The 24499-nt window shown below is 40.0% G+C and overlaps 1 protein-coding gene across 1 annotated transcript in view; it reads right to left on the minus strand.

The window, feature by feature from the left end:
- Nucleotides 1–24499, minus strand: part of LOC118812738 (mucin-2-like) — a 39084-nt gene that overhangs the window by 7899 nt on the left and 6686 nt on the right. The window contains exons 7-32 of the mRNA XM_036577846.1: nucleotides 24352–24477; nucleotides 24086–24200; nucleotides 22980–23118; nucleotides 22758–22871; nucleotides 22455–22521; nucleotides 17681–17818; nucleotides 17264–17428; nucleotides 16991–17085; nucleotides 16704–16830; nucleotides 16030–16285; nucleotides 15856–15908; nucleotides 15626–15726; nucleotides 14744–14895; nucleotides 12617–12755; nucleotides 11739–11843; nucleotides 10960–11139; nucleotides 10494–10733; nucleotides 10188–10344; nucleotides 9548–9676; nucleotides 7298–9217; nucleotides 6638–6945; nucleotides 3271–6300; nucleotides 2000–2174; nucleotides 1512–1759; nucleotides 1149–1332; nucleotides 645–846 (exon numbers count right to left, since the gene is read on the minus strand). Of these exons, the coding sequence (XP_036433739.1) occupies nucleotides 645–846; nucleotides 1149–1332; nucleotides 1512–1759; nucleotides 2000–2174; nucleotides 3271–6300; nucleotides 6638–6945; nucleotides 7298–9217; nucleotides 9548–9676; nucleotides 10188–10344; nucleotides 10494–10733; nucleotides 10960–11139; nucleotides 11739–11843; nucleotides 12617–12755; nucleotides 14744–14895; nucleotides 15626–15726; nucleotides 15856–15908; nucleotides 16030–16285; nucleotides 16704–16830; nucleotides 16991–17085; nucleotides 17264–17428; nucleotides 17681–17818; nucleotides 22455–22521; nucleotides 22758–22871; nucleotides 22980–23118; nucleotides 24086–24200; nucleotides 24352–24477 (8665 nt within the window). The remainder of the gene's footprint in view (nucleotides 1–644; nucleotides 847–1148; nucleotides 1333–1511; nucleotides 1760–1999; nucleotides 2175–3270; nucleotides 6301–6637; nucleotides 6946–7297; nucleotides 9218–9547; nucleotides 9677–10187; nucleotides 10345–10493; nucleotides 10734–10959; nucleotides 11140–11738; nucleotides 11844–12616; nucleotides 12756–14743; nucleotides 14896–15625; nucleotides 15727–15855; nucleotides 15909–16029; nucleotides 16286–16703; nucleotides 16831–16990; nucleotides 17086–17263; nucleotides 17429–17680; nucleotides 17819–22454; nucleotides 22522–22757; nucleotides 22872–22979; nucleotides 23119–24085; nucleotides 24201–24351; nucleotides 24478–24499) is intronic.

Below are 24499 nucleotides of genomic sequence, written 5' to 3' on the forward strand. Positions count from 1 at the left end.
TACACACAGTGGCTTCAGTGATCACATTATCAGGTGCAGCAACTCTATAGCTGGACATAACACATTTTTTAGGTTTTAGTACATTTTCAAGGTTTCAGAAAGAAATCCCCATATATTTGGCACTGCTATTGTACAATCGTGCAGTTGTAAGTACTAATTGTAAGAGCACTATTAAATGCACTGGTTAAAAAAAAAAGTTGGATCGACTTAAAAATTTACAGCAACTTATTTTACAGCTTTTTTTTTTACCTAAATTTACCTCACAGAAAAAAATCACCCATGCCTTCCAGTTCCAAAGAGCTTACTTAAAAAAAGCTGTGAAGTAAGTTGCCTTAAAATTTAAATTGGACTTTTTTTTTTTTTAACAGTGTACTAGATTAATTGTAACTTTTTGAAAGTGCACATTGCTTGACTGTTTTTTCTATTAACTACCTGTTCTGACAACAGTACAGATGCTGTTCTGTCTGAATTATCTGTACTGTATGTGTACAGCTAAGAAATATGATGCAATGCAAGATTTGCCTCTTTCATACCCAGTGAAAAGCACATGTGGGGGGAGGTGGGGATAAGTGGCTTTTTTCTTGACAGTAACGCAGTGTTACCAATTTCCACAGAGTCCTTCAGCACTAGTTATAGCTACTCACTCTGTGTTGAGAAGGTCACAAACAGGGTTGAGCGGGCATGGCTTCTTTGTGGGCGCAGAGGTGGGTGGCACTGTTGGCGGCGCAGGGCAGTCTGGATTGGGCAGATCTTTAGCTGGCCAGTAATCTGCCATAATTTCACAGTCACTTACAAGTTTCCCATCTGGTAACATACAGTCATCATTCCGGTTGTTGTTGCATGTACCTGAGAGAGATAAGCAGAACTTGATTTATAGTAAAAGTTTGGGTTGCTCTTCATTACGTATGGGTATTTCATGAGTTAGATACAAATAACTTGTTGTATGATATCATTGTGAAATAAAATAGCTGTACGAATGTTTTAATGCAATAAACTCCTAATCCTATCCATGGTTATTTTTGCCAGTCAAAAATAAGCTCACATAGTTTCTATTGACTCTGAAGATGTTTCAGAATATTTCACTTGTTAAATTACTTCATTAAAAACATGGTTTTCAATATAGGATATTTGACTTTATGGTCCCATACCACAGTGTCCCTGTGTGTTTTTCCCAAAATGTTGGAATGGCAGGAAGACACTGAAGCCTGTGACTCCAAACGTCACCACAACTCCCAGCTGTGGAATTTCCAGAATCAGGTTTATGCCTGAGCCCAGCACCTTCACACCATTTCGAGCAAAAGGTAACTTCAACACAACATTTCCCATCAAAGCCTATGTAGATTAAACACAATAGAAACAAACAATTAAGAAGTTTCTGGTTTAATATGACTTTATGTCACTATTAGATGCAAAATGTCCTTGAATGATCTCAGAGTAAATTTCATACAACAGTCACATCTTTCTTGTTGTGACCCTAAGAAAAGCAATATTAAGCTTCAGTTAAATCTCACCTGCAGCTTCGCAGCTCCTATAAGGTTGTTGTTTTTCAAGGTGATGACCTGTTTGTTGTAGGACACAATGAGGGCTCTGGGGCAGGACACAGACTCTCGGGGGTCACAGTTGACATTATCAATGTAAATTTTCAAATTGTGTTTAGGTCTGATTTCCTCCATTAAAACGTAAGTGCAGTTTCCTTGATGACTATAGAAGAGTCCATCAAACGTTATATAGTGAGGGTCTCCCCACCCTTCACAGAAGCCTAGACAGAAGTTATAGTTGGACTGTTATTGCAGTAGTTTTACATTTGAAAGTAGTGAGATATGGAAGGTATCAAAAAGTCTTTGCTATTAAAAAAACTTTGCTTTTTCTACTTTGGTCACTGGCCTGACTTAGACAAAGTGCATATAAAGTTCCATTTGTAAAACACACGTAGGTTGTATTTACTAAACACATAACTGATTTGTATACTATTACATTATTTGAAGCCTGATTCACTCACAGTCACAGACATTTTCTTTACAGCAGTGGTTATCATCAAACCCTTCGACTGGATTCCTCCCATTTGAACATGTGATATTCTGAAGAGGTGGACACTCATATGGGATAATCTCAATGATGTTGTCCTCAATGCACCGGGCCAAGGTGCAGTTACAGATCTCAAAGGTCTCATTTGTCTGTCACCAAAAATACAGCAATAGCAATATTAAAGTAGATTTATGCATTTTCACTCAGTACAATACTATTTGTCTCTAAAATTGAAGCTAAATTGATTCTGTTGTAAATTTGATCTTACTTTGGTATGGCCAAGAATAAAAGACAAGAACAATGAAAAATTGTCTATTGGAATCATTTTTCACTGAATGCAATGAATTTTTAAATTTGTAAAATGCATAAGTGTTTTCATATTTTAAATGTTAAATTCCTAAATAAAATGCTCAATACTTCAACTGTTTAGCATGTTATAAAACAACCTTGTTATATCAACCCTGGTCCTGGAGTTCTGCCTTACTGGGAGTCTAGATCTCGCGACAATCTGTCACATTTTCTTCAGCTATTTAACATCTTCAGAAGTCCTTCATTGTCTGGATCAGATGCATTAGTTTTAGTGTAAATATCTATTTGAATTCCATATCATTGCAAAAACGTTGCAGCATACAGTTCAATTTATGCAGTAATAAAATGTATTACTCTAAGCTCTTTCTTTTTAAATAAATATCTAATGTCATGCGACGTAATGATCTAGTAACCTGCACAGTTTAGCTCATGCCATTATCTAACAAGGCAATCAGAAGCATTTGAATATTAGTGTCAGGTACTTAGTGTAGGTAAAACTAAACTCCACAGGGTGGCAGATCACCAGGACTAGGGTTGGAAAACCCTGACCAACAGTATATCATCCTCTCAAGATGTCTTACACTATCAACTTAATCACTCTACATTGAATAAGCTTCTTCATAAACTGCAGCTTTGGGAAAATGACCACAAACTACCAAGACTGAAATTTAAAGGAACAAGTAAATGTATAAGTTTTCTTAAGTGACATAGTTTTCTTTGACTTAATTTAAAACATATCAGAAAAGAATGTATTTATTTGAGAAAAATGTATCTGCAAAATTTCAAAATTCTATATTTTTAGATTCTATCTAAGGTATTTGGGGTTTATTTTTATTTTGAAGGAAGGGAAACATTAGAACACAAAATCAATCACAGATGCGGTCTAACCAGAGTGATCTGAAAAGCCACAGCTTTTTTGTACAATATGCTACTCACGCCGACGTCCCATGTTGGGCAGCCAGGCTTTGGGGTAGTGATAGTTGATGCTGTGGTTGGCGTAGTTGTGGTTGGCGTAGTTGTGGTTGTGGCTAATGTATTTGTGGTTGAGATAGTCGGTTCTGGGGTAGTGACAGAGGTGGTGCTTTCAGTCGTTGTTATTTGTGTAGTTGTTGTGTAGGGGGTTGAGGGGGTGGTAGTCGGTTCTGGGGTAGTGACAGAGGTGGTGCTTTCAGTTGTTGTTATTTGTGTAGTTGCTGTGTAGGGGGTTGAGGGGGTGGTAGTTGGTTCTGGGGTAGTGACAGAGGTGGTGCCTTCAGTTGTTGTTATTTGTGTAGTTGTTGTGTAGGGGGTTGAGGGGGTCGGTTCTGGGGTAGTGACAGAGGTGCTGCTTTCAGTTGTTATTTGTGTAGTTGTTGTGTAGGGGGTTGAGGGGGTCGGTTCTGGGGTAGTGACAGAGGTGCTGCTTTCAGTTGTTGTTAATTGTGTAGTTGTTGTGTAGGGGGTTGAGGGGGTGGTAGTCGGTTCTGGGGTAGTGACAGAGGTGCTGCTTTCAGTTGTTATTTGTGTAGTTGTTGTGTAGGGGGTTGGGGGGGTGGTAGTTGGTTCTGGGGTAGCGACAGAGGTGCTGCTTTCAGTTGTTGTTATTTGTGTAGTTGTTGTGTAGGGGGTTGGGGAGGTGGTAGTCGGTTTTGGGGTAGCGACAGAGGTGGTGCTTTCAGTCGTTGTTATTTGTGTAGTTGTTGTGTAGGGGGTTGAGGGGGTGGTAGTCGGTTCTGGGGTAGCGACAGAGGTGGTGGTTTCGGTCGTTATTTGTGTAGTTGTTGTGTAGGGGGTTGAGGGGGTGGTAGTTGGTTCTGGGGTAGTGACAGAGGTGGTGCTTTCAATCGTTGTTATTTGTGTAGTTGTTGTGTAGGGGGTTGAGGGGGTGGTAGTTGGTTCTGGGGTAGTGACAGAGGTGCTGCTTTCAGTTGTTGTTATTTGTGTAGTTGTTGTGTAGGGGGTTGAGGGGGTGGTAGTCGGTTCTGGGGTAGTGACAGAGGTGGTGCTTTCAGTTGTTACTTGTGTAGTTGTTGTGTAGGGGGTTGGGGGGGTGGTAGTTGGTTCTGGGGTAGTGACAGAGGTGCTGCTTTCAGTTGTTGTTATTTGTGTAGTTGTTGTGTAGGGGGTTGAGGGGGTCGGTTCTGGGGTAGTGACAGAGGTGCTGCTTTCAGTTGTTGTTACTTGTGTAGTTGTTGTGTAGGGGGTTGGGGAGGTGGTAGTCGGTTTTGGGGTAGCAACAGAGGTGGTGCTTTCAGTCGTTGTTATTTGTGTAGTTGTTGTGTAGGGGGTTGGGGGGGTGGTAGTCGGTTTTGGGGTAGTGACAGCAGAGGTGCTGCTTTCAGTTGTTGTTATTTGTGTAGTTGTTGTGTAGGGGGTTGAGGGGGTGGTAGTCGGTTCTGGGGTAGCGACAGAGGTGGTGCTTTCAGTCGTTATTTGTGTAGTTGTTGTGTAGGGGGTTGAGGGGGTGGTAGTTGGTTCTGGGGTTGCAACAGAGGTGGTGCTTTCAGTCGTTGTTATTTGTGTAGTTGTTGTGTAGGGAGTTGGGGGGGTGGTAGTCGGTTTTGGGGTAGTGACAGAGGTGCTGCTTTCAGTCGTTGTTATTTGTGTAGTTGTTGTGTAGGGGGTTGAGGGGGTGGTAGTTGGTTCTGGGGTAGTGACAGAGGTGCTGCTTTCAGTTGTTGTTATTTGTGTAGTTGTTGTGTAGGGGGTTGAGGGGGTGGTAGTCGGTTCTGGGGTAGTGACAGAGGTGCTGCTTTCAGTTGTTATTTGTGTAGTTGTTGTGTAGGGGGTTGGGGGGGTGGTAGTTGGTTCTGGGGTAGTGACAGAGGTGCTGCTTTCAGTTGTTATTTGTGTAGTTGTTGTGTAGGGGGTTGAGGGGGTCGGTTCTGGGGTAGTGACAGCAGAGGTGCTGCTTTCAGTTGTTGTTATTTGTGTAGTTGTTGTGTAGGGGGTTGAGGGGGTGGTAGTCGGTTCTGGGGTAGTGACAGAGGTGCTGCTTTCAGTTGTTATTTGTGTAGTTGTTGTGTAGGGGGTTGGGGGGGTGGTAGTTGGTTCTGGGGTAGTGACAGAGGTGCTGCTTTCAGTTGTTGTTATTTGTGTAGTTGTTGTGTAGGGGGTTGAGGGGGTCGGTTCTGGGGTAGTGACAGCAGAGGTGCTGCTTTCAGTTGTTGTTATTTGTGTAGTTGTTGTGTAGGGGGTTGAGGGGGTGGTAGTCGGTTCTGGGGTAGTGACAGAGGTGGTGCTTTCAGTTGTTATTTGTGTAGCTGTTGTGTAGGGGGTTGAGGGGGTCGGTTCTGGGGTAGTGACAGAGGTGCTGCTTTCGGTTGTTGTTATTTGTGTAGTTGTTGTGTAGGGGGTTGAGGGGGTCGGTTCTGGAGTAGTGACAGAGGTGCTGCTTTCAGTTGTTGTTATTTGTGTAGTTGTTGTGTAGGGGGTTGAGGGGGTCGGTTCTGGGGTAGTGACAGAGGTGCTGCTTTCAGTTGTTGTTATTTGTGTAGTTGTTGTGTAGGGGGTTGAGGGGGTGGTAGTCGGTTCTGGGGTAGTGACAGAGGTGGTGCTTTCAGTTGTTATTTGTGTAGTTGTTGTGTAGGGGGTTGGGGAGGTGGTAGTTGGTTCTGGGGTAGCGACAGAGGTGCTGCTTTCAGTTGTTGTTATTTGTGTAGTTGTTGTGTAGGGGGTTGGGGGGGTGGTAGTTGGTTCTGGGGTAGCGACAGAGGTGCTGCTTTCAGTTGTTGTTATTTGTGTAGTTGTTGTGTAGGGGGTTGGGGGGGTAGTAGTCGGTTCTGGGGTAGCGACAGAGGTGCTGCTTTCAGTTGTTGTTATTTGTGTAGTTGTTGTGTAGGGGGTTGGGGGGGTGGTAGTCGGTTCTGAGGTAGTGACAGAGGTGGTGCTTTCAGTTGTTATTTGTGTAGTTGTTGTGTAGGGGGTTGGGGGGGTGGTAGTTGGTTCTGGGGTAGCGACAGAGGTGGTGCTTTCAGTTGTTGTTATTTGTGTAATTGTGGCTGGCGTAGTTGTGGTTGTGGCTGATGTATTTGTGGTTGAGGTTGATGACGTTGTTGGTTTCTCAGAACTTGTAGTATTTATTGCTTGTGAGGCTGTCTGCCTAGAGGTTGAACGAGTCACAACTGAGTAGGTAGTAAGAGAGGTGGTGCCTTCAGTCGTTGTTATTTGTGTAGTTGTTGTGTAGGGGGTTGAGGGGGTCGGTTTTGGGGTAGTGACAGAGGTGCTGCTTTCAGTTGTTGTTATTTGTGTAGTTGTTGTGTAGGGGGTTGAGGGGGGTCGGTTTTGGGGTAGTGACAGAGGTGCTGCTTTCAGTTGTTGTTATTTGTGTAGTTGTTGTGTAGGGGGTTGAGGGGGTCGGTTTTGGGGTAGTGACAGAGGTGCTGCTTTCAGTTGTTGTTATTTGTGTAGTTGTTGTGTAGGGGGTTGAGGGGGTGGTAGTCGGTTCTGGGGTAGTGACAGAGGTGGTGCTTTCAGTTGTTATTTGTGTAGTTGTTGTGTAGGGGGTTGGGGAGGTGGTAGTTGGTTCTGGGGTAGCGACAGAGGTGCTGCTTTCAGCTGTTGTTATTTGTGTAGTTGTTGTGTAGGGGGTTGGGGGGGGTGGTAGTTGGTTCTGGGGTAGCGACAGAGGTGCTGCTTTCAGTTGTTGTTATTTGTGTAGTTGTTGTGTAGGGGGTTGGGGGGGTGGTAGTCGGTTCTGGGGTAGCGACAGAGGTGCTGCTTTCAGTTGTTGTTATTTGTGTAGTTGTTGTGTAGGGGGTTGGGGAGGTGGTAGTCGGTTTTGGGGTAGCGACAGAGGTGGTGCTTTCAGTTGTTGTTATTTGTGTAATTGTGGCTGGCGTAGTTGTGGTTGTGGCTGATGTATTTGTGGTTGAGGTTGATGACGTTGTTGGTTTCTCAGAACTTGTAGTATTTATTGCTTGTGAGGCTGTCTGCCTAGAGGTTGAACGAGTCACAACTGAGTAGGTAGTAAGAGAGGTGGTGCCTTCAGTCGTTGTTATTTGTGTAGTTGTTGTGTAGGGGGTTGAGGGGGTGGTAGTTGGTTCTGGGGTAGCTACAGAGGTGGTGCTTTCAGTCGTTATTTGTGTAGTTGTTGTGTAGGGGGTTGAGGGGGTGGTAGTCGGTTTTGGGGTAGTGACAGAGGTGGTGCCTTCAGTTGTTGTTATTTGTGTAGTTGTTGTGTAGGGGGTTGAGGGGGTGGTAGTCGGTTTTGGGGTAGTGACAGAGGTGGTGCCTTCAGTTGTTGTTATTTGTGTAGTTGTTGTGTAGGGGGTTGAGGGGGTGGTAGTCGGTTTTGGGGTAGTGACAGAGGTGGTGCTTTCAGTCGTTGTTATTTGTGTGGTTGTTGTGTAGGGGGTTGGGGGGGTGGTAGTCGGTTTTGGGGTAGTGACAGAGGTGCTGCTTTCAGTTGTTATTTGTGTAGTTGTTGTGTAGGGGGTTGAGGGGGTGGTAGTCGGTTCTGGGGTAGCGACAGAGGTGCTGCTTTCAGTCGTTGTTATTTGTGTAGTTGTTGTGTAGGGGGTTGGGGGGGTGGTAGTTGGTTCTGGGGTAGTGACAGAGGTGGTGCTTTCAGTCGTTGTTATTTGTGTAGTTGTTGTGTAGGGGGTTGAGGGGGTGGTAGTCGGTTCTGGGGTAGTGACAGAGGTGCTGCTTTCAGTTGTTGTTATTTGTGTAGTTGTGTAGGGGGTTGAGGGGGTGGTAGTCGGTTCTGGGGTAGTGACAGAGGTGGTGCTTTCAGCTGTTGTTATTTGTGTAGTTGTTGTGTAGGGGGTTGAGGGGGTGGTAGTTGGTTCTGGGGTAGCGACAGAGGTGCTGCTTTCAGTCGTTGTTATTTGTGTAGTTGTTGTGTAGGGGGTTGTGGAGGTGGTAGTTGGTTCTGGGGTAGCGACAGAGGTGCTGCTTTCAGTCGTTGTTATTTGTGTAGTTGTTGTGTAGGGGGTTGTGGAGGTGGTAGTTGGTTCTGGGGTAGTGACAGAGGTGGTGCCTTCAGTCGTTGTTATTTGTGTAGTTGTTGTGTAGGGGGTTGGGGGGGTGGTAGTCGGTTCTGGGGTAGTGACAGAGGTGCTGCTTTCAGTTGTTGTTATTTGTGTAGTTGCTGTCGAAGTAGTACAAATATCATGACAACAGTATACTCTAATTTCATAGTCAAAACATTTGTATGGACGGTGTAACTGTTCCTGCTTTTTACACACCAAACCAAGTGAAACATTGCACTGCGCTACCTGACCTGTACTATGTATAAAATCATCAAAAGCTAAATCAGGTTGTGCTACAGCTCTGCACTCAATATCTTCTGGTTTATCACATATTATGTTTCCAGCAACCTTGATATTTTCATATGTTTCTAAATCACTGTATCCTCCTGAAACGGGATTATAGACATTAAACCACTCAGACCAATGACAGATAATGCATGGTGAGGTTGTGGTTATCGATGTAGTAGTTGTTGTGTAGGGGGTTGAGGGGGTAGTAGTTGGTGTTGGGGTAGTGACAGAGGTGGTGCTTTCAGTTGTTATTTGTGTAGTTGTTGTGTAGGGGGTTGGGGGGGTGGTAGTCGGTCCTGGGGTAGTGACAGAGGTGCTGCTTTCAGTTGTTGTTATTTGTGTAGTTGTTGTGTAGGGGGTTGGGGGGGTGGTAGTCGGTCCTGTGGTGCTTTCAGTTGTTGTTATTTGTGTGGTTGTTGTGTAGGGGGTTGGGGGGGTGGTAGTCGGTCCTGTGGTGCTTTCAGTTGTTGTTATTTGTGTAGTTGTTGTGTAGGGGGTGGAGGGGGTGGTAGTCGGTCCTGTGGTGCTTTCAGTTGTTGGTATTTGTGTAGTTGTTGTAGTTCTGTTATCACATTCAGCAACACATGTCTGATTCCACTCATCAAAAATGGGTTTGTCCTCTGGGCACACTGGATAACAACCTACACAACAGAAGCACTGTCAATATGCAGTACAATACAAACAACAACTAATCACCCATGTGCACTCTACAATCTGGGTTATACATATGAATTAATTTAATAGAATAGGATTATTTCATTTGTACTCTGTCCCAGATATGTGGGATCCCTGCTTTTCATTTTGTTTGTATTTGGCTTGCTGTAACATGCCTGATTCAGCTCATTAGGTATTTGAGCTGAATCAGACCTGTTAGGGCAGGAAGAACTCACAAGTGCAAGACTCTCCCCAGTGACACTGACTTAAATATAAACTAAGGTGCCATAAAGTCAATCGGTATTATAATGACTCACCCTCCAGGTTGGGTAACGGGTTAAGGCAAACACCGTCAAGGTTCAGGCAGGTTTTGTAGCATGGTGTGTGACAGGGACTGTAGTGCCATGTGCACTCATCTGGATCATTGTAGTAGTCACAGAACACAGCTGTTGGGAGAAAACATTGCAATCAGACTTCTGTAAAGCTCTTTTTCATTAAGGATATGTTCCATCTGATTTATGGTATATCATCGTTATTGATTTTCTTTGAAGCCTTTTGACATTACAACATGCAACTGTTTTACCCATTTGTGAGACAAAATAAACTTTGTAATAGGTTCTTAAGCCATTGTTTACAAACCAGAATTCCTACATATTCAATGTCTGTTTAAAGCTCTAAGTTTAGCTTAGAGCTCTGCCTGTAAATTATAGACAAGAAACGTATTGCTTTCTTTAATGTTTGAAATAAAAACCTCCACTTTGCGACTGATAAAAAATGAAAGCGGACATGATGACAAACAGCTAAAAATATTTCACATCAATTAACTATATTAAATCATGCAGAAGTACAGGTATATTGTTATGGGCTGAAACTATAATCACCACAATGTTTTGATTTATAGCCCAAATCAATATTTAATCATCTATTCATATGGAACACAGTCTGGAGGATGCTTACGGCAGATCTCTGGTGTTCGCCAGGCCACACAGACTCCAGCTTCATTACAGGCTTGAGCATACGCTGCCACAGCAGTACAGAAACACTCACAGTCACCGCCAGTGTCACAGGCACACGAGTCTTTCACACAGTTGTCGTAATAAGGCTTGGGATCCACCTGCAAGTATTTGTATAGATATATATATATATATATATATATATGAATGTACATATATTCAAAGACATATTTACATAAACTTTACGAATCAGTGGAATTCTATGTACATAATGGTATTTCAGAGAAACATTCAATTCTTTCTACAGTACCTTTCTATGGCAGTTTTTGAAAGTGTCGCCTGTAATGATGCTGCATTGCATTTTTGCCCAAGTGTGGCGGTTGGGTGTTTGAGAACATGGATCAAAGTCTGGCTTAGCATCGGGACAATCACTTTTCACTTTCCAGCTGTTTACAAACTCCACAATGTCAGAAACTTGCAGCTGACCTTGAGTGGTGAAGTCATCTTTGCCATTTCCATTGTAATTTCCACACAGTCCACAAACCTCTCCCTATAAAATGGAAAATGCAGAATCCAGAATCATTGGATTAAGTTTCCTCTGTGGTGCTATGAACATAAAGAAAATCTAAAAGAGCTGGTAAAAGAGATTTGTGTTAATTTTGCCTCTGTGTTTTTTGTGGGTTTACAAGGTTGTTTTCTCCTCTAGATGTAACTACATCTTTGCATATAAAAAAGAGCTTCATCTGACGGCCATGGGCTTAGTATATTTTACTCACCATATGCTGTGGTTGCAGAATGATGCGAACTGTAGTTTTACGGTCCCAAAACACAGTCAGGCCAATGTCAGACTCAATGACCACATAAAGACCCACAATTCTCTTTGTATACTGAATCAGTGGCCCAGTGTCCAGCTGTCTTTCTTCAACTTTGCCATCAACCAAGTAAAACTCTATACTCTGTTGAGATAGCATGTCAAATGGTATCAGAAACCTTAAATGTTTGTATGTGAAACTCCTAAAAAGTAAGACTTCAAAAGAGGTAAAAAAGAGTTAAAAGTTTGGTATTTGTATTTTTTTTCAGTAAAATAAAAGCAATTTTATTGCAGACACATAACAAAATCATTGTGTTCTACAGGTTTTACACAGTGTTCAGTGATGAACAGAGCAGTAGATGATTCCATAATAACTGAAAAAAAGCTGTGCAGCACTGAGGATTTACTATAACAATACTATTAAAGTCCAGAATGCCTCATATTTAAAAGCTGTGACTAAATCTCACTGATTACACAGCTATTCATAGTAACTTTGTGACATTTATAAATGACTTAATTTTTAATAATATTTACTCTTTTGTCATGTCATAACTTCCTGCTGTTCCTAAAATCTTCAAAACTGTGAATAAACCATTGGTTTACATTATTGAATAACAATTACTTACATGACAGGTAGTTCTAAATGTTTGTACGGTAGTAATTTAAGAGCACTTATGCAGGACAGAGCACTGCATACACTGTATGACTGTATACATAAAAGATCAGAAGAATATTTGTCCTTACTCCCAGAAGAATCCGAACATATTTGGAGCATGTGGTTCCTGTCGTCCCACAGGGTACATTCTCTGTGATCACATGGAACGTACCTGTCTTATTTCCACACTTGTTCTTTAAGACAACACGGAAAAGGTATTCAGAAGTTAGGCAAATAAGAGGTCACTCTATTTCTATCAAATTAGCTTATTGTCACTGTAAGATCAGAGCCCCATATCTCAGTTTTTTCTTTTTTTTCATTATTAAAAAAACTCCAGATGTCCTCTGTAAAACTGAATGTTTCTTGCAAAGTTACAATTTGAAAAATATTTTTTTGTCCCAATGTTATGTTTGTTCTATGATCATTCAACACACTTTCTGGTTAAACAATTTCCCTAATTTAAGTACTTTTTTCCTGTATTTTGACCCAGGTTATCCCCTTAAACAAAAGGCTTATTATTTAGTTATAATTCTTAAGGTTTATTATGTAGTTTGTAACTACTATGAAATTTAAGGGGAGGCAGGAGTTGTGCACTGTGGCACCAGAGGCCCAAGGTCCAGAACAGTTTGGTGTCTTTTTCTGTTGAGTTGAATCCGGTGTGTTTATGTTGGAAAATAACTGTGCTGGACTCTGGCCCTGCAAGACTGGTGTTTGGCACCCCTGATATAAGGTATTTAAGGTATAAAAAGAAGGGATATAAGTCTGAATCTAGTTTAAGGGATCAATATTTAAAAAAAGAAAATAATTTTTATAGTTGGCAACTAATCAGTTTTATTTCATTCAGAATAATCCACTGAATAGTGCCCTGGTGATCTAACAGTAACTACTGAAATATTTTCAAATGTTTCAATTGTATAGTTAAATATAATTGGCAGAGGACTGGTTGAAATAGTGCAGTACTGGGTACCTGAACAGCAATGTAATCACAATCTCCACTGAAGCCAAAAGTCTGCTTATCAAAAGTGTTGTAATGGCCGCTCCCATAGATAGTGCAGGAACCAGGGCATTTTTTTTCTGTGCAGACCCACTCACCCTGTTTACAGATGCTAGGAGGGTGAACAGAAATAAGCAATTTTTCAGTTCACATAGGCTTGAATTTATACTCACAATACATAAAACACAAACATTCTCAACCATTCTTAATACAATTCGATACGACACAATACACTTTATTGTCTGATTCCTCTGAATTTTTTCTTGAATCATAGCAGCTCCAAAGGAAAATGAGGGGTAGGGGGAGGGAAAGATGACAAACAATAAGACAAACACGAACATTACAATAAACCACAACAATACACTTTACACCATTACTTGATTCCACTATACACCCTACAACCCAATATGTGTGAGTTACTACCTGTGTACTCATCTAAACAGTTCACACATTTGGTTAAGTATCACAGTTGACTGAGGGGTGAAGGAATCTTAACTTTGGTACTCTAAAATGTCTTTTTGAAGGCAAAATATTATATTCACCATACAGCACATGAAATGGATCAGACAAAATACCACAAGCTAATCTTTCTATACTTTTCCTCCAGGCCATTATAAAACCTTCCTCCAGAGGCTGACCTACAACCTTAGAACAGATTTGTATCAGTCTAAACAATCTTGTCTTTAGTTCCACAGAGAGACAACTATACCATGCTGTCGCACAGTATTGCATCACACTCTGGATTACTGTAGTATAAAACAAAACTAAAATCTGATTACTGGCACCAAACGATCTTAACCTATGGAGAAAATAAATACATTGCTGTACCTTACTACAGAGATAATCAGTATGACTATTCCATGATAGCATTGCATCTATGTGTACACCAAGGTATTTATATGACGTAACCTGTTTAATTTCCTGATCATGAATTCTCAAAGGAGGTGGATATGAATCAGGGGAGAGACCAAAAATGACCTCTTCTGTCTTCTTTGTACTAATAATAAGATCATTCTGATTGCACCAATCTACTAGCCCCATCAACACCCTGCTGAAATAGATCAATATCATCATCATCTGTCAACAAAGCTAATAACACAGAATCATCAGAATATTTAATAATAAAATGATTTGGTTCCTGAGCTTTACAATCATTTGTATACAATGTAAACAGCAGTGGAGAACTTACACATCCTTGTGGTGCTCCAACATTTGTTATAACAGGCAGTGATAGTGCTTTATTTACTTTCACATGCTGTACTCTATTATTAAGAAAATTCCTATACCTGTAGATAAGATAAGGATAAATATGGAATTCAACTATTTTTGACAGTAGGATATCAGGTCTGATAGTGTTAAATGCAGAAGAAAAATCCAGAAAAAGAGCTCTAGCGTATGTATGAGGCTTGTCCAAATGTTTTAACACAAAGTGGACCAATGTAGTTACTGCATCTTCGGTACTACGGTCTTGTTTGTAAGCAAACTGATATGAGTCTAATTTACCATTCATTGCCTTAGTAAGATGCTGAACTACGATCTGCTCACAAGATTTCATAACAACTAATGTGACTGCTACTGGATGAGAATCCTTGCATTCCTAGGACATGATTTCTTAGGGACTGGTGTAATATGAGATGTCTTCCATATCCTAGGAATAGTGTGTGTATTTACAGACAGCTGGAAGCCTGCTTGCCAAACCGGAGCCAGTTCCTGTGCTAATGATTTTAGAACAAAAGCACTAATATTTTCTGGACCCGTAGCTTTTCTTACATTACTGCATCTAAATGTGCGTAGTACATCATCTACAGTAATTATTATCCTGTCTAAGCTAGTTGGTATAATAGTCCTAAGAATATCGGTACACTTATCCTCAGTGTCCACTGTTTCAATCTCAAACCTTGTAAAATAACCATTCAATAAATTTGAGAATTCAAAGTCATTTTCCACTGGAATTGGTTTCCTTGTGGACAACATCCCTGTCATATTCTTCATAGTGTCCCAGAGTCTCTTTGGGTTCTTGGTTCTAAAAGCATCCTCTAGTCTTTTTCTATACATCATAATTCTTTTTAATGACAGAGTCATAAAGCATTGAACACGTACCATGTGTTGCACTCATCTGGTATTTTAGTACCAGCATGATAGAAATGGCCATTATGTTTGCAAGGGCAGTTATCCTCTTCAACACAGTGACCACGACCATCATCGAGAAGGCCTGAGGGACACTTACAACCAGATGCACAATCTGCAAGGTACTGAGAAAAGAGGAAAGGTGAGACATTTGAGGCATAGAATAATGAAAGAATTATTACGTTTTTACAATTGGTAAAGCATTTTTTAGTGCTTTTCATGTTCACTCCTCTTTGCAGAAACACACATCCAGCACATCAGTCCATTTTATCCCCTAAACACTCTACAGCATGGTCACCTGAAAAACACCAAAACTATTCACTATTTTATGTAATTCTAAGAAAAGCAATAAAGAGTCATTTGTTTTGTAGTCTTGTTTTGTAATGTTATTAGTTTGTTAGTCTTTGGCTGATTATGTAAACTGCAAAAAGTGAAACAGAGCAGAAGTTGATTTGAAGTGTTTTTTGAGGTTTGTACTGATGTGAAAAATTAATTCTGTTCATCTACCGTAAACTGAAATTTTGCTTTGCGTTGTTTCAATGAATGTTTTAATTGATAAATTGATAAATTGTTATGACTAAACTGATAAACCAATTTTTAGAGTGGATACACGTTACAAAACAGAATGGTACAAATGCAGAAACTAGTTGTAAGTACAGTTGTAAGAAACACTGTAAGAAAATAACAAAAGAACGTGCTTTGTATGGAATCCAAACCAGCATCACTTTTAGCTCATTACAGAGGCTTAACAGGTGCAACCTTTGATACTCCATGCATTTGTTTAATGTGAAAACAAAGCCAAGAGAAAAATGCTGTATTTTGGAGATACAGGAGAAAAATGTGAGTGATAGTTACACAGTCGATGGTCTTGCTTGAGCATGTTTTGGCACACTCCAGCCCATGCTCATCTGGCCCTGCCTCACTGCAGTTAAAGTAGACCTTTGGAGCACGACAGTCTGCAAAACAAAAAGTAAAGAAGCATACAAATTGTATTGCATTTCCATAGTAACCACCGACCAAACTGTAACGAGCACAACACTCTGGTTCAGTTCTCCTATTCTTGGGTAAAGGCAAATCTTATTCACCTGTAATGGGGGGCTTCCAGGCATGACAGTTGAGCTTTCCATTTGTACAAACACTATGGGAGGAGATGGATTAGACTCTCACAGATATTTAAAGGCTTTATTTACATTCTAAATTGTAAATGAATTTCTGAATTACTCACATCAACCTTTACAGATTTATTCTGAACCACTTACCAGTGCTCATTTCTAATGTTGATAGACTTGCCAGGTTTAATGCGCTCTCCACTGTGGTAACAGGAGCATTTGTCCATAGACACACAAACACCTTCCTCATTCTCATACAGCCCATCTGGACAGGCACACCCATCCACAGGTACATAGTCAGTGCTGCAGCCCTGACGCTCCAAGCTGAGGGTATCACAGGTACGCTGGCAGCCCTGTAGCAGGTAGGAGAACGTCTGTGTAGCAGGGCAGTGCTCAGTGTACGTCCCTATGTTTAAAAGAGAAAACAAATTAATCCACAGAAATCACAGTTACTGCTGCTAATAAACAGGTCTGGTGAAATTTTATATTAATTATTTTTCACTTGTAGGTCATTGAAACAAATTCTGTCAAAAAAGGATTTTATTACAGTTTGAATTAGATAAAACCTTGCTGTTGTGCACACAATCTTGTTGTGAGACCTGATACACCATCCTTTTTGCCATGTTTTTATCATATTTTGATAAACTTGAAACAAATACAGACATTTTGGTCTTGAACTTGTCAATACAGCATATACATCAAATGCAAATGTAGTTTATTACATTACTAATTATGTCTTTTATTAATTAATTACATAATTGCATAATTAAGACCATACAAAACGTATTCATCTCTTATAAAAAACTTGTTCTGAGTAATCCTACCGCACACGGTGTCTCTCCAGCCTTTCACAAAGATTCCTTTTGCTGTGCATGCTCGCGCATAGGAGGAGAAGACAGCACACAGGCAGTTCTCACTCTTCTCACATGTACAGCTTGAGTACTTGCACCTCTGCATGTACAATAGAACAATTATAGAGTAGTTGACCAGCAAGGATAACATTAAGTATGATTTTAAGTGTCAGCTATTTCATATATATGAATTCAACTGTCTAAGTGATCCCAGTTTAATAATCTAAGCCATTGTTTCCGGAGAAACTTGTCTAAGTTACCTTGTAGTAGCCTTCTGGGTTAACAGCAGAGTGACATTTAGCAAAGGGGCCATCCTTCTCCTTCAGCTTGGAGCACCAATGCTCTGCATAGCTCTCTAAAAACATTATTAAACATTAATAAACATTTTTTTTCTTTCACTCTGCAACTGCAGAACTCTTCAAAGCAGAAGATTAGCTTGTAACTTATCTTTAAAGCGTCTTCTAAAATTCTGGTGAAATACAAAGAGAGTCTCTGGAAATTTAAGCCCTTGGAGAACACGTTTCATTTCTCACCACTGTCTATGCTGTAGCTGCAGGGGTCATCCAGCCTTTCACTGCGGTCAGGGCAGTTGTACTGAGCCTTCCAGGAGTTCCCAAAGGACGCTGCAGTCCCTTCCACCAAACCCTGTGGAGTCTTCAGCTCATCAGACAGCACGAAATTAAAGTTCCCACACAGACCTGCGTCCCACAGAGATAAGAGCACAAGCACGTAAGAGTGGAAAAAACATTTAGTGTTGAAATATTCATCTTTCAAAAGCCCTAGAATTTATATTATTCGCTGTTGGCCCAAGATTTATTAATTTATTAATCTAAGAACTGATATAAAGTAGATCTATTCTAGTAAAGTATGCAAATCTTATCTACTTCTTCATCCATTTCATTTGTTGACTTCAGGTTCTTCTACCAATTATAAAGTAGACAAACACTGACCACAGGTCTTGGTCTGGAAGCTGTGATCCAGAGTGATGTAGAGCTGCATGAGTGGAACCAGTTGCAACTGCATCTGCAGCCCGAAAGACGTCTGTAGCATGATGTGGAATGACGATGGTCTGAACGCTGTGAGGTTAGCTGTCAAACAGATGACCAAAGGTTTTATGCAATGGAGTTGAGGTTTAGCTGCTGTCTGATCTCAACACTGTAAAACTGACAGTCCAGAAAGTTGCTCTACAGTGATGCTATTATGCTTCATATCACCAGCTAGTTAAACAACAGTAAACATCCAGCACGAGATTCTGCACACAAGGCAAATGAACAACATCTGTATTTGAATAAGTAACTCTGCATAGCCAAATCATTCGTTAAATTGACTTCTGCGCACACTGTAGCTGTATACAGTGGTTATTGTCAATGGTCAATTTTTTCTGCCACTTGTTATTTGTTTATATGGAACAATGAATAAGCTCCTTGTAATTCCACAGTCATTAGACATTTGACTTGTCATAAGACTTGATTTCATTACATAAAATATACTAAGTGTAAAAAATTCAATACAGTACTGAAATATCAGAAAAACAAATAAAATAAGGTGTCAAAAATTAAACCTGTACTGGAGATACACCACTCTGTTTGTTGTGAGGGTCTCTCATTGTTGTCTTTCGAGGAGACCACTGTTAATTATCAATTCACTGACCAATTCATTTGGAGGTGAAACCTTCCAAAATTTAAATTCAGGGACTGTATTACAAAAACATCCTTACCTGAAATCTTAGCTTATGTTTTTAGTCACTATCACGAGTTGGAATTTTATTTAAGACAATATATTTACAGAATGAAAATTACAACTTTAATATCTTATTATGCATCTTTTTTATGTTATTATGTTATATTATACATCATTAACTCTAGATAAGAAATTAGTATTGCAGTAGCATCATAACTGAACAAACATAAAAAAAAAATTACAAAATGTAGGACATCTCCAGCAGTGTCCTAACTTCTGTGTTAACCTTTTGTTTTTACTGTTAGCGACACTACTGAAAATACAAGATTTTCTTTTTTAAGCAACTGTGACAGGCAGTAAAACAAGTGACATATTTTTTATACTGCAAAATGGTCATTTCACTTTTGAAAATTCTTTTTTTCCTAAATCTGTAGTTAAAAAAATTCAGACTGAGTTGAGATCATATCTTATGTGCTTTGTTGTCATGGCAACTTCAGTTAAGACTGAAGTTAGGACAGAAGCTATTACAGAACAACAGTTACAGACAACCCCAGAGCTGTCTTAACTTCTGTTTTAATCATCTGTTTCTACTGTTTTATGCAGTGACAGGCAGCACTGTTCATAAGTTCTATAAGTAGCATAATGACGCTACATTTATCTACATTCAAAACGGTGCTTTGACGTTTTTTTTAACAGCGTTAAAGAACTCAGGCGCTGCACACATGTCCCCTCTTATTATCTTTGTGTGCTAATGTTTGATAAAAACTCATCAGATAAAATATTACAGGAATGGTGGCGAATAACGAGGAGACAGAGCTGAACGCGTGTCTGTTTATTAGGAGGAATAATGTTAGCGTGCTCGGCTAAAGCGTTTGGGGAAATGAAACTGAAACTGCGGAGTGGCTTACATCAGTAACAGTAGCTAACATTAGCTGTCTGACTAGCTAACTTGATTATGTGTTTACTAGATTTAGCTGTGAGCTTATGGTCGGTTGCTAGGTAACAGACATGACAGTTGATTGTTGACTTAAATCAAGAAAGTTAAGATTTCCTGACTTGAGATAAGAAAAGATGCTGCAAGATAAGATTTGCTTCTGTAATACGAATTTGTGAAAAATCTTATCTCGATCTGTCAGATCTTAAGTTAAGACAAAAAGATAGGAAGTTTCTGTAATAAAGCCCCTGTTCGCCACATTCCTTCTTATTATCTGTATGTATGAAAGTTGATGAAAATGTGCCAGATAAAATATTGCAGCAATAGTGGTAAATAATGAGAAGACAGAGCTTAACACAAGTTTATTAGGAGGAATAACATTAGCATGGCTTGGAAATGGAAACTGAAACCAGGAAGCAGCGACGCCCAGTTAAAGAACGAGATAGAGCTGTCATATTCTTCACTTTTCTAACTTCCGGTTTGTTGAACTTTAGTTTTGTTTTGGCATCTTTTTTACAACAGCAGCTGTCTAGCCAACTAAATTACATTGTTTACGCTATTTTGTTAGTGTATTTACATTTCATCTGCAAGCAAATCACTGGTTGCTTGTTAACAGACATCATAGTTTATAACAGATTATCAACCTTGTCAGATATGCGCCATGTGCATGGAGGAAAAGCTAATAACAGCATTTCCAGTATTATATCAGTCACTTTTGTTTTACACCAACAGACCGAATGCTGTGTGGCAAAAAGTTGCAGTGTGTTGGTGTCCTACATGAATTGCATGAACTTTCCTTCAACCCCACACAGACATGTCACAGAAACATCCACATGTGGCACATGAGCAGAACGAAGAACGCAGTGCAGTGAAAAAGTGCAAGTCTACTGCTAGATGCTGTAAGATCTGTTTACTAAATTAAGAAAGGATTTGCTCCAGTAATTGTGAAAAATCATATTATTGACTTTGCCAGATCTTCACTTACAACAAAAGATAGGAAGTTTCTTAATGTAGCCTCAGAGCTCTAACTTAGCTTTTCGAACCCTAATTATCTGTTCTGTTTATTGCATTGTATCTCCTCTGCGTCAGTACAATTTGAGCTTCGCCCTTGTTAGTACGAGCTCATCAAAGATGCTATTAACTTTAGCCCATGTATCAGCCCCACACCCTTAATATGTAACCCTTTCAGCGGCTTAAAACGAACCTATTTTTGTTTCATTATTAGAAATAAAAATAACATTTAACAAGTGAATGCCAAACATTTTTTATGTGCAAATTAGTTAAACAGAACTGAACAATATACAGATAAAGCTGTGGTCTTCTCTGCGTCTGCAAAAATGGTGCTAAACATTGTTGCGCATCCAATTTTCTCAAGCCACCTCCTAGAGTCAGACTCTGCTGAAGTTTAGTAAATATTACACTCATTCAGGCTAACAGTAGTAGCTGTTGAGCTGTGAATTTTTTGGCTTTGTTGAAGCAAAAAGCCATGAGTGTGTGATGGAGCTGACCAACAGTGGTACCCCACAGGCCCAGATAGCTGGCAGATATGCCAAAAGGCATTACCCCAAGAGAACAGCGGGTTCTTCCATATGTCTATTAATTTTTTGCTCCATCTGGATTAACATTAACTCAGACTGTAAGTGAATACACAGCAGGTGAAGAGTGATTACTGAAAAAAGCATGGCTTAGCTGCTGAGGCGGGTTCCCATTAGTGTGTTTTACACTGTTTGCAATTGGCATTATTTGGTGTTTCTCTGAATTTAATAGCTAAGGAAGAATTACAAACCATATATCTCACTACTACTTCCTTTTCATGACATACTGGCGTTACAGGTTTTGCCATGAGCATTGTTACTGCTGCTCGTCAACCCACACTGATGAAGTGCTGTAAAGTCCCTTTTACTGGTGCGTTGTGGTATCGTTTATAGGCATCGGTATCCCAACACCAATACCGAGACTGTGCAGAAGTGCCACTATCAGTGCATGCCTGGCCCTGACTCTCACTCTTGGACCTCAGAATTTTGCGCTACACAACTGCATTCAAAGCTTATAAGACATGAACTGTAACTGTATTGGGTATTCTATACTTTGTGGCAAATACTTGTATTACAGCTACTGCATGCTGATTGGTTGGCAAGCTGATCAGCTCTTTGGCTGAATAAAATGGTTCTTCCGTACTTCCATACAGTGACAAAATGTGTGCTCCAGTGATTTGGTTGCAGGCATGAGCTGAAAGCTGTAATGTTATTCGCAATAATCCTTGTCCAGGTTAAAAAAAAAGGCCTGAACACTGTTTCAGATCGATGTTTTTAATACTGCCAAAAACAATAGTCCCAGCAGTTTAGAGTAAACCGACCATTACTCTTACTTAGCAACTGGTGGTCAGATAAATAGGACAGGTATGACCTGCTGCTTTTAAGAACAAAAATTGTGTGGTCTGAACTAACTGATGTACAAAGAGCATTATACATAATATAGTTACTCAAATACATGTGGGTCAAGTGCCAGCCAATAACTCGTTAACACAAATACAAATACTAATGATCTCAACGGTAGACAGATGCCCAGAAACCATCTGTTAGGGGCTATTTTTTTTTCTTGATTTTATGTTTTGTGTGATACTATTTTTATATATCTTTAATTATTCTCCTTAACATTTAACTGCCTGTTTTTTGAAAAAGTGCAAAGCTGAGTCTGACAACTATAAACTACAGAGAGATTCACTCAAAAGAGGCCCCGAATATTCTGTAATAATTCTCGCTGGGGCGATGCAATCTGAATGAGGTAGGCGCTGGGCAGCCGTCGCAACGTTTAACCTCTGTTTGCAACTTCTGGGTGCATACCCCCTACCCCTTCATGTGTCTGGCAGAAAATGAAGATCACGTCCAGCATCACATGTAATGCAATCGATTACACATACGTTGAGGTATGTAGCGTATTTTTTCGGTTCAGATTGCTTCATCCTAACGGGAGTTACAACAGAATATTCGGGGCCTCTTTCGATTGAATCTCCCTGTATATAATAAACTATAAACTACCACATTTCAGTACAAAACTCTACTGATTGTCAAACTCTGCAAGCCTACATGACGATACTGAAATGAACTTACCTGTAGTGTAAGGGAGTGTTAAGTCTCCATTGTGTCTCACTGTCCCATCATCTTTGATAATCAAGGCCTGGAAAAGTAAAAGTAAACTATTAACACAGTCACTATAATTGTTTAATATTTCCCAAAACTGTTTTAGCACAATTTAATGTTTCTAGAGATAATGTGTTAAAATAATAAATCCCAGGGCAGAACTGCTGGGTTAATGTAGTTATTTTTAGTTTTTTGAAAGTTCTTTGCAATAATAGTACATTTTTGTTCATGCAGTAATAAGATTTGTCAACTATTGACAGAATGGATACACACGTTGTTCTTGTCGTTGTTGAGTAACAGTGCAACAGATTTCAGGCAAGTGTCTGTTTCTGTGTTAACGCAGGGAATAAGCTGCCCCAATACAACAAACTTAGACTCCTCACAGTCCTGCAGAAACAGGGGAAGACATTTGAAAAAGCCTTTTTATAGCTTAAAAGACATTATTCCAAAGAGTTTGAGCATTAAAAATGAACTGCTAGTAGAATAATTTCGCACCTTGGAAATGATATAGTAGCAGTCTCCATGGAAGGTGAATTCTTTACCATCAAAGGTGGTGAAGTGTGATCCCTCCTCTACAGCACATGTACCTGGGGTGGGCAAACTCTCACAAATCCACTTGCCCTGCTGACACACACTAGAACACACAGCCCTGTCAGCCTGGGACACCATAGCAAACAAACAGCTATCTATGGTATGAAAGAATAGAATAGAATAGAATAGAATAGCATAGAATAGAATAGAATAGAATAGCACTGCTATCAGAGCACAACCTTGTGTCTCTGTTTTTGTATTTTTTTTTGCTAGATTTCAAGATGAATGAATCTACAGAAATGGTCCCACTTACTTGGACAGAAATCTTGGTACATTAACTCAAATTAAATGCTAAGAATGTTTTGTCTTCCTGATTTCTGGGTTTTTGGCTGGACACAAAAGCGTTAAAGTCTTGAAACAGACAACAGAAACTTGTCCAATTTGGTATCTACATAGATAAAGCCAAGCGAGCTCTCCCACTGGGTAGGACTTCAGGAGCTGACGCACAAGATTAACTATTACGGAATTAAAAAGTGACAGTGGAATCAACTAATTTATTTTGATCTTTTTTTTGATGAAGAACAAAAAAATCCCTCTAGGCCTTCTGAAAATCCTAGATACATCACTGACAGCAAACAGCAGTGGAAACCTAAATAATGTGTTTCAGTCAGCAACAGCTCTAGGCCAGGACTCTTGTCACTGTAAAACGCTAACAAGGTAAAATTCATGTTAATATGTCCAATACAAGTTTCAAATAAAACATGAATGGTTCAAAGCCTCAAACATTTGCTTTTAATGTAGAACAGCAAAAAAGGGTTATGTGACTTGCTGTTAGCTTAGCACTAGCAAACTACAAGCATTCCAGAGGTGCACTAGCAGAAATTAATATTATCGTAAAGGTGGGTTTTTTCTTGATTTTGACCGAGTTTAGAAATTTATGGTCAAAACTGGAGGCTTAGCTCTAATTGTCACAGTTCACCAATGGCACAGAGTAGGGTAAAATAGGATTTAAAGGAATTGAATAGAGTGGAACAGACTATAGTAGAACCAAACAGAATCCACTGATGTACCATTCTCTATCTTCCAGAAGCAGCATATCCCCTGGGTTGTAAACCTGGTTGTGCTTACACTGACACTGTTTCTGAGGTATACATCCCCTCTGAGAGATATCATCGAACACAGTACCTACAGCCGCAAACACACATACATAACATTTAGCAACGTTTTATAACACAATCAGCGAAAAACAAAGTTTATATATTTGATTGTCTCTCATGTGACTTGTTCACCAAGTTGCCCATCCAAGTGGGTGTCATGTTATGAGTGCGTGACTGACCAGGTGGGCAGAAGCAGCCGTCCATCTTGTGTTCCTCACACAGTAAGCTGGTGTCTCTGTGTGTGCATGTGTCCACACAAGGGGAACCACTCTCCGAGTACTCCATGTTAAAGGGGCACTTCACCTCTAAGTGAATAAAACAAAAGCA

The sequence above is a fragment of the Colossoma macropomum genome, unplaced genomic scaffold, assembly GCF_904425465.1.
Source record: "Colossoma macropomum unplaced genomic scaffold, Colossoma_macropomum, whole genome shotgun sequence".
Taxonomy (NCBI): domain Eukaryota; kingdom Metazoa; phylum Chordata; class Actinopteri; order Characiformes; family Serrasalmidae; genus Colossoma; species Colossoma macropomum.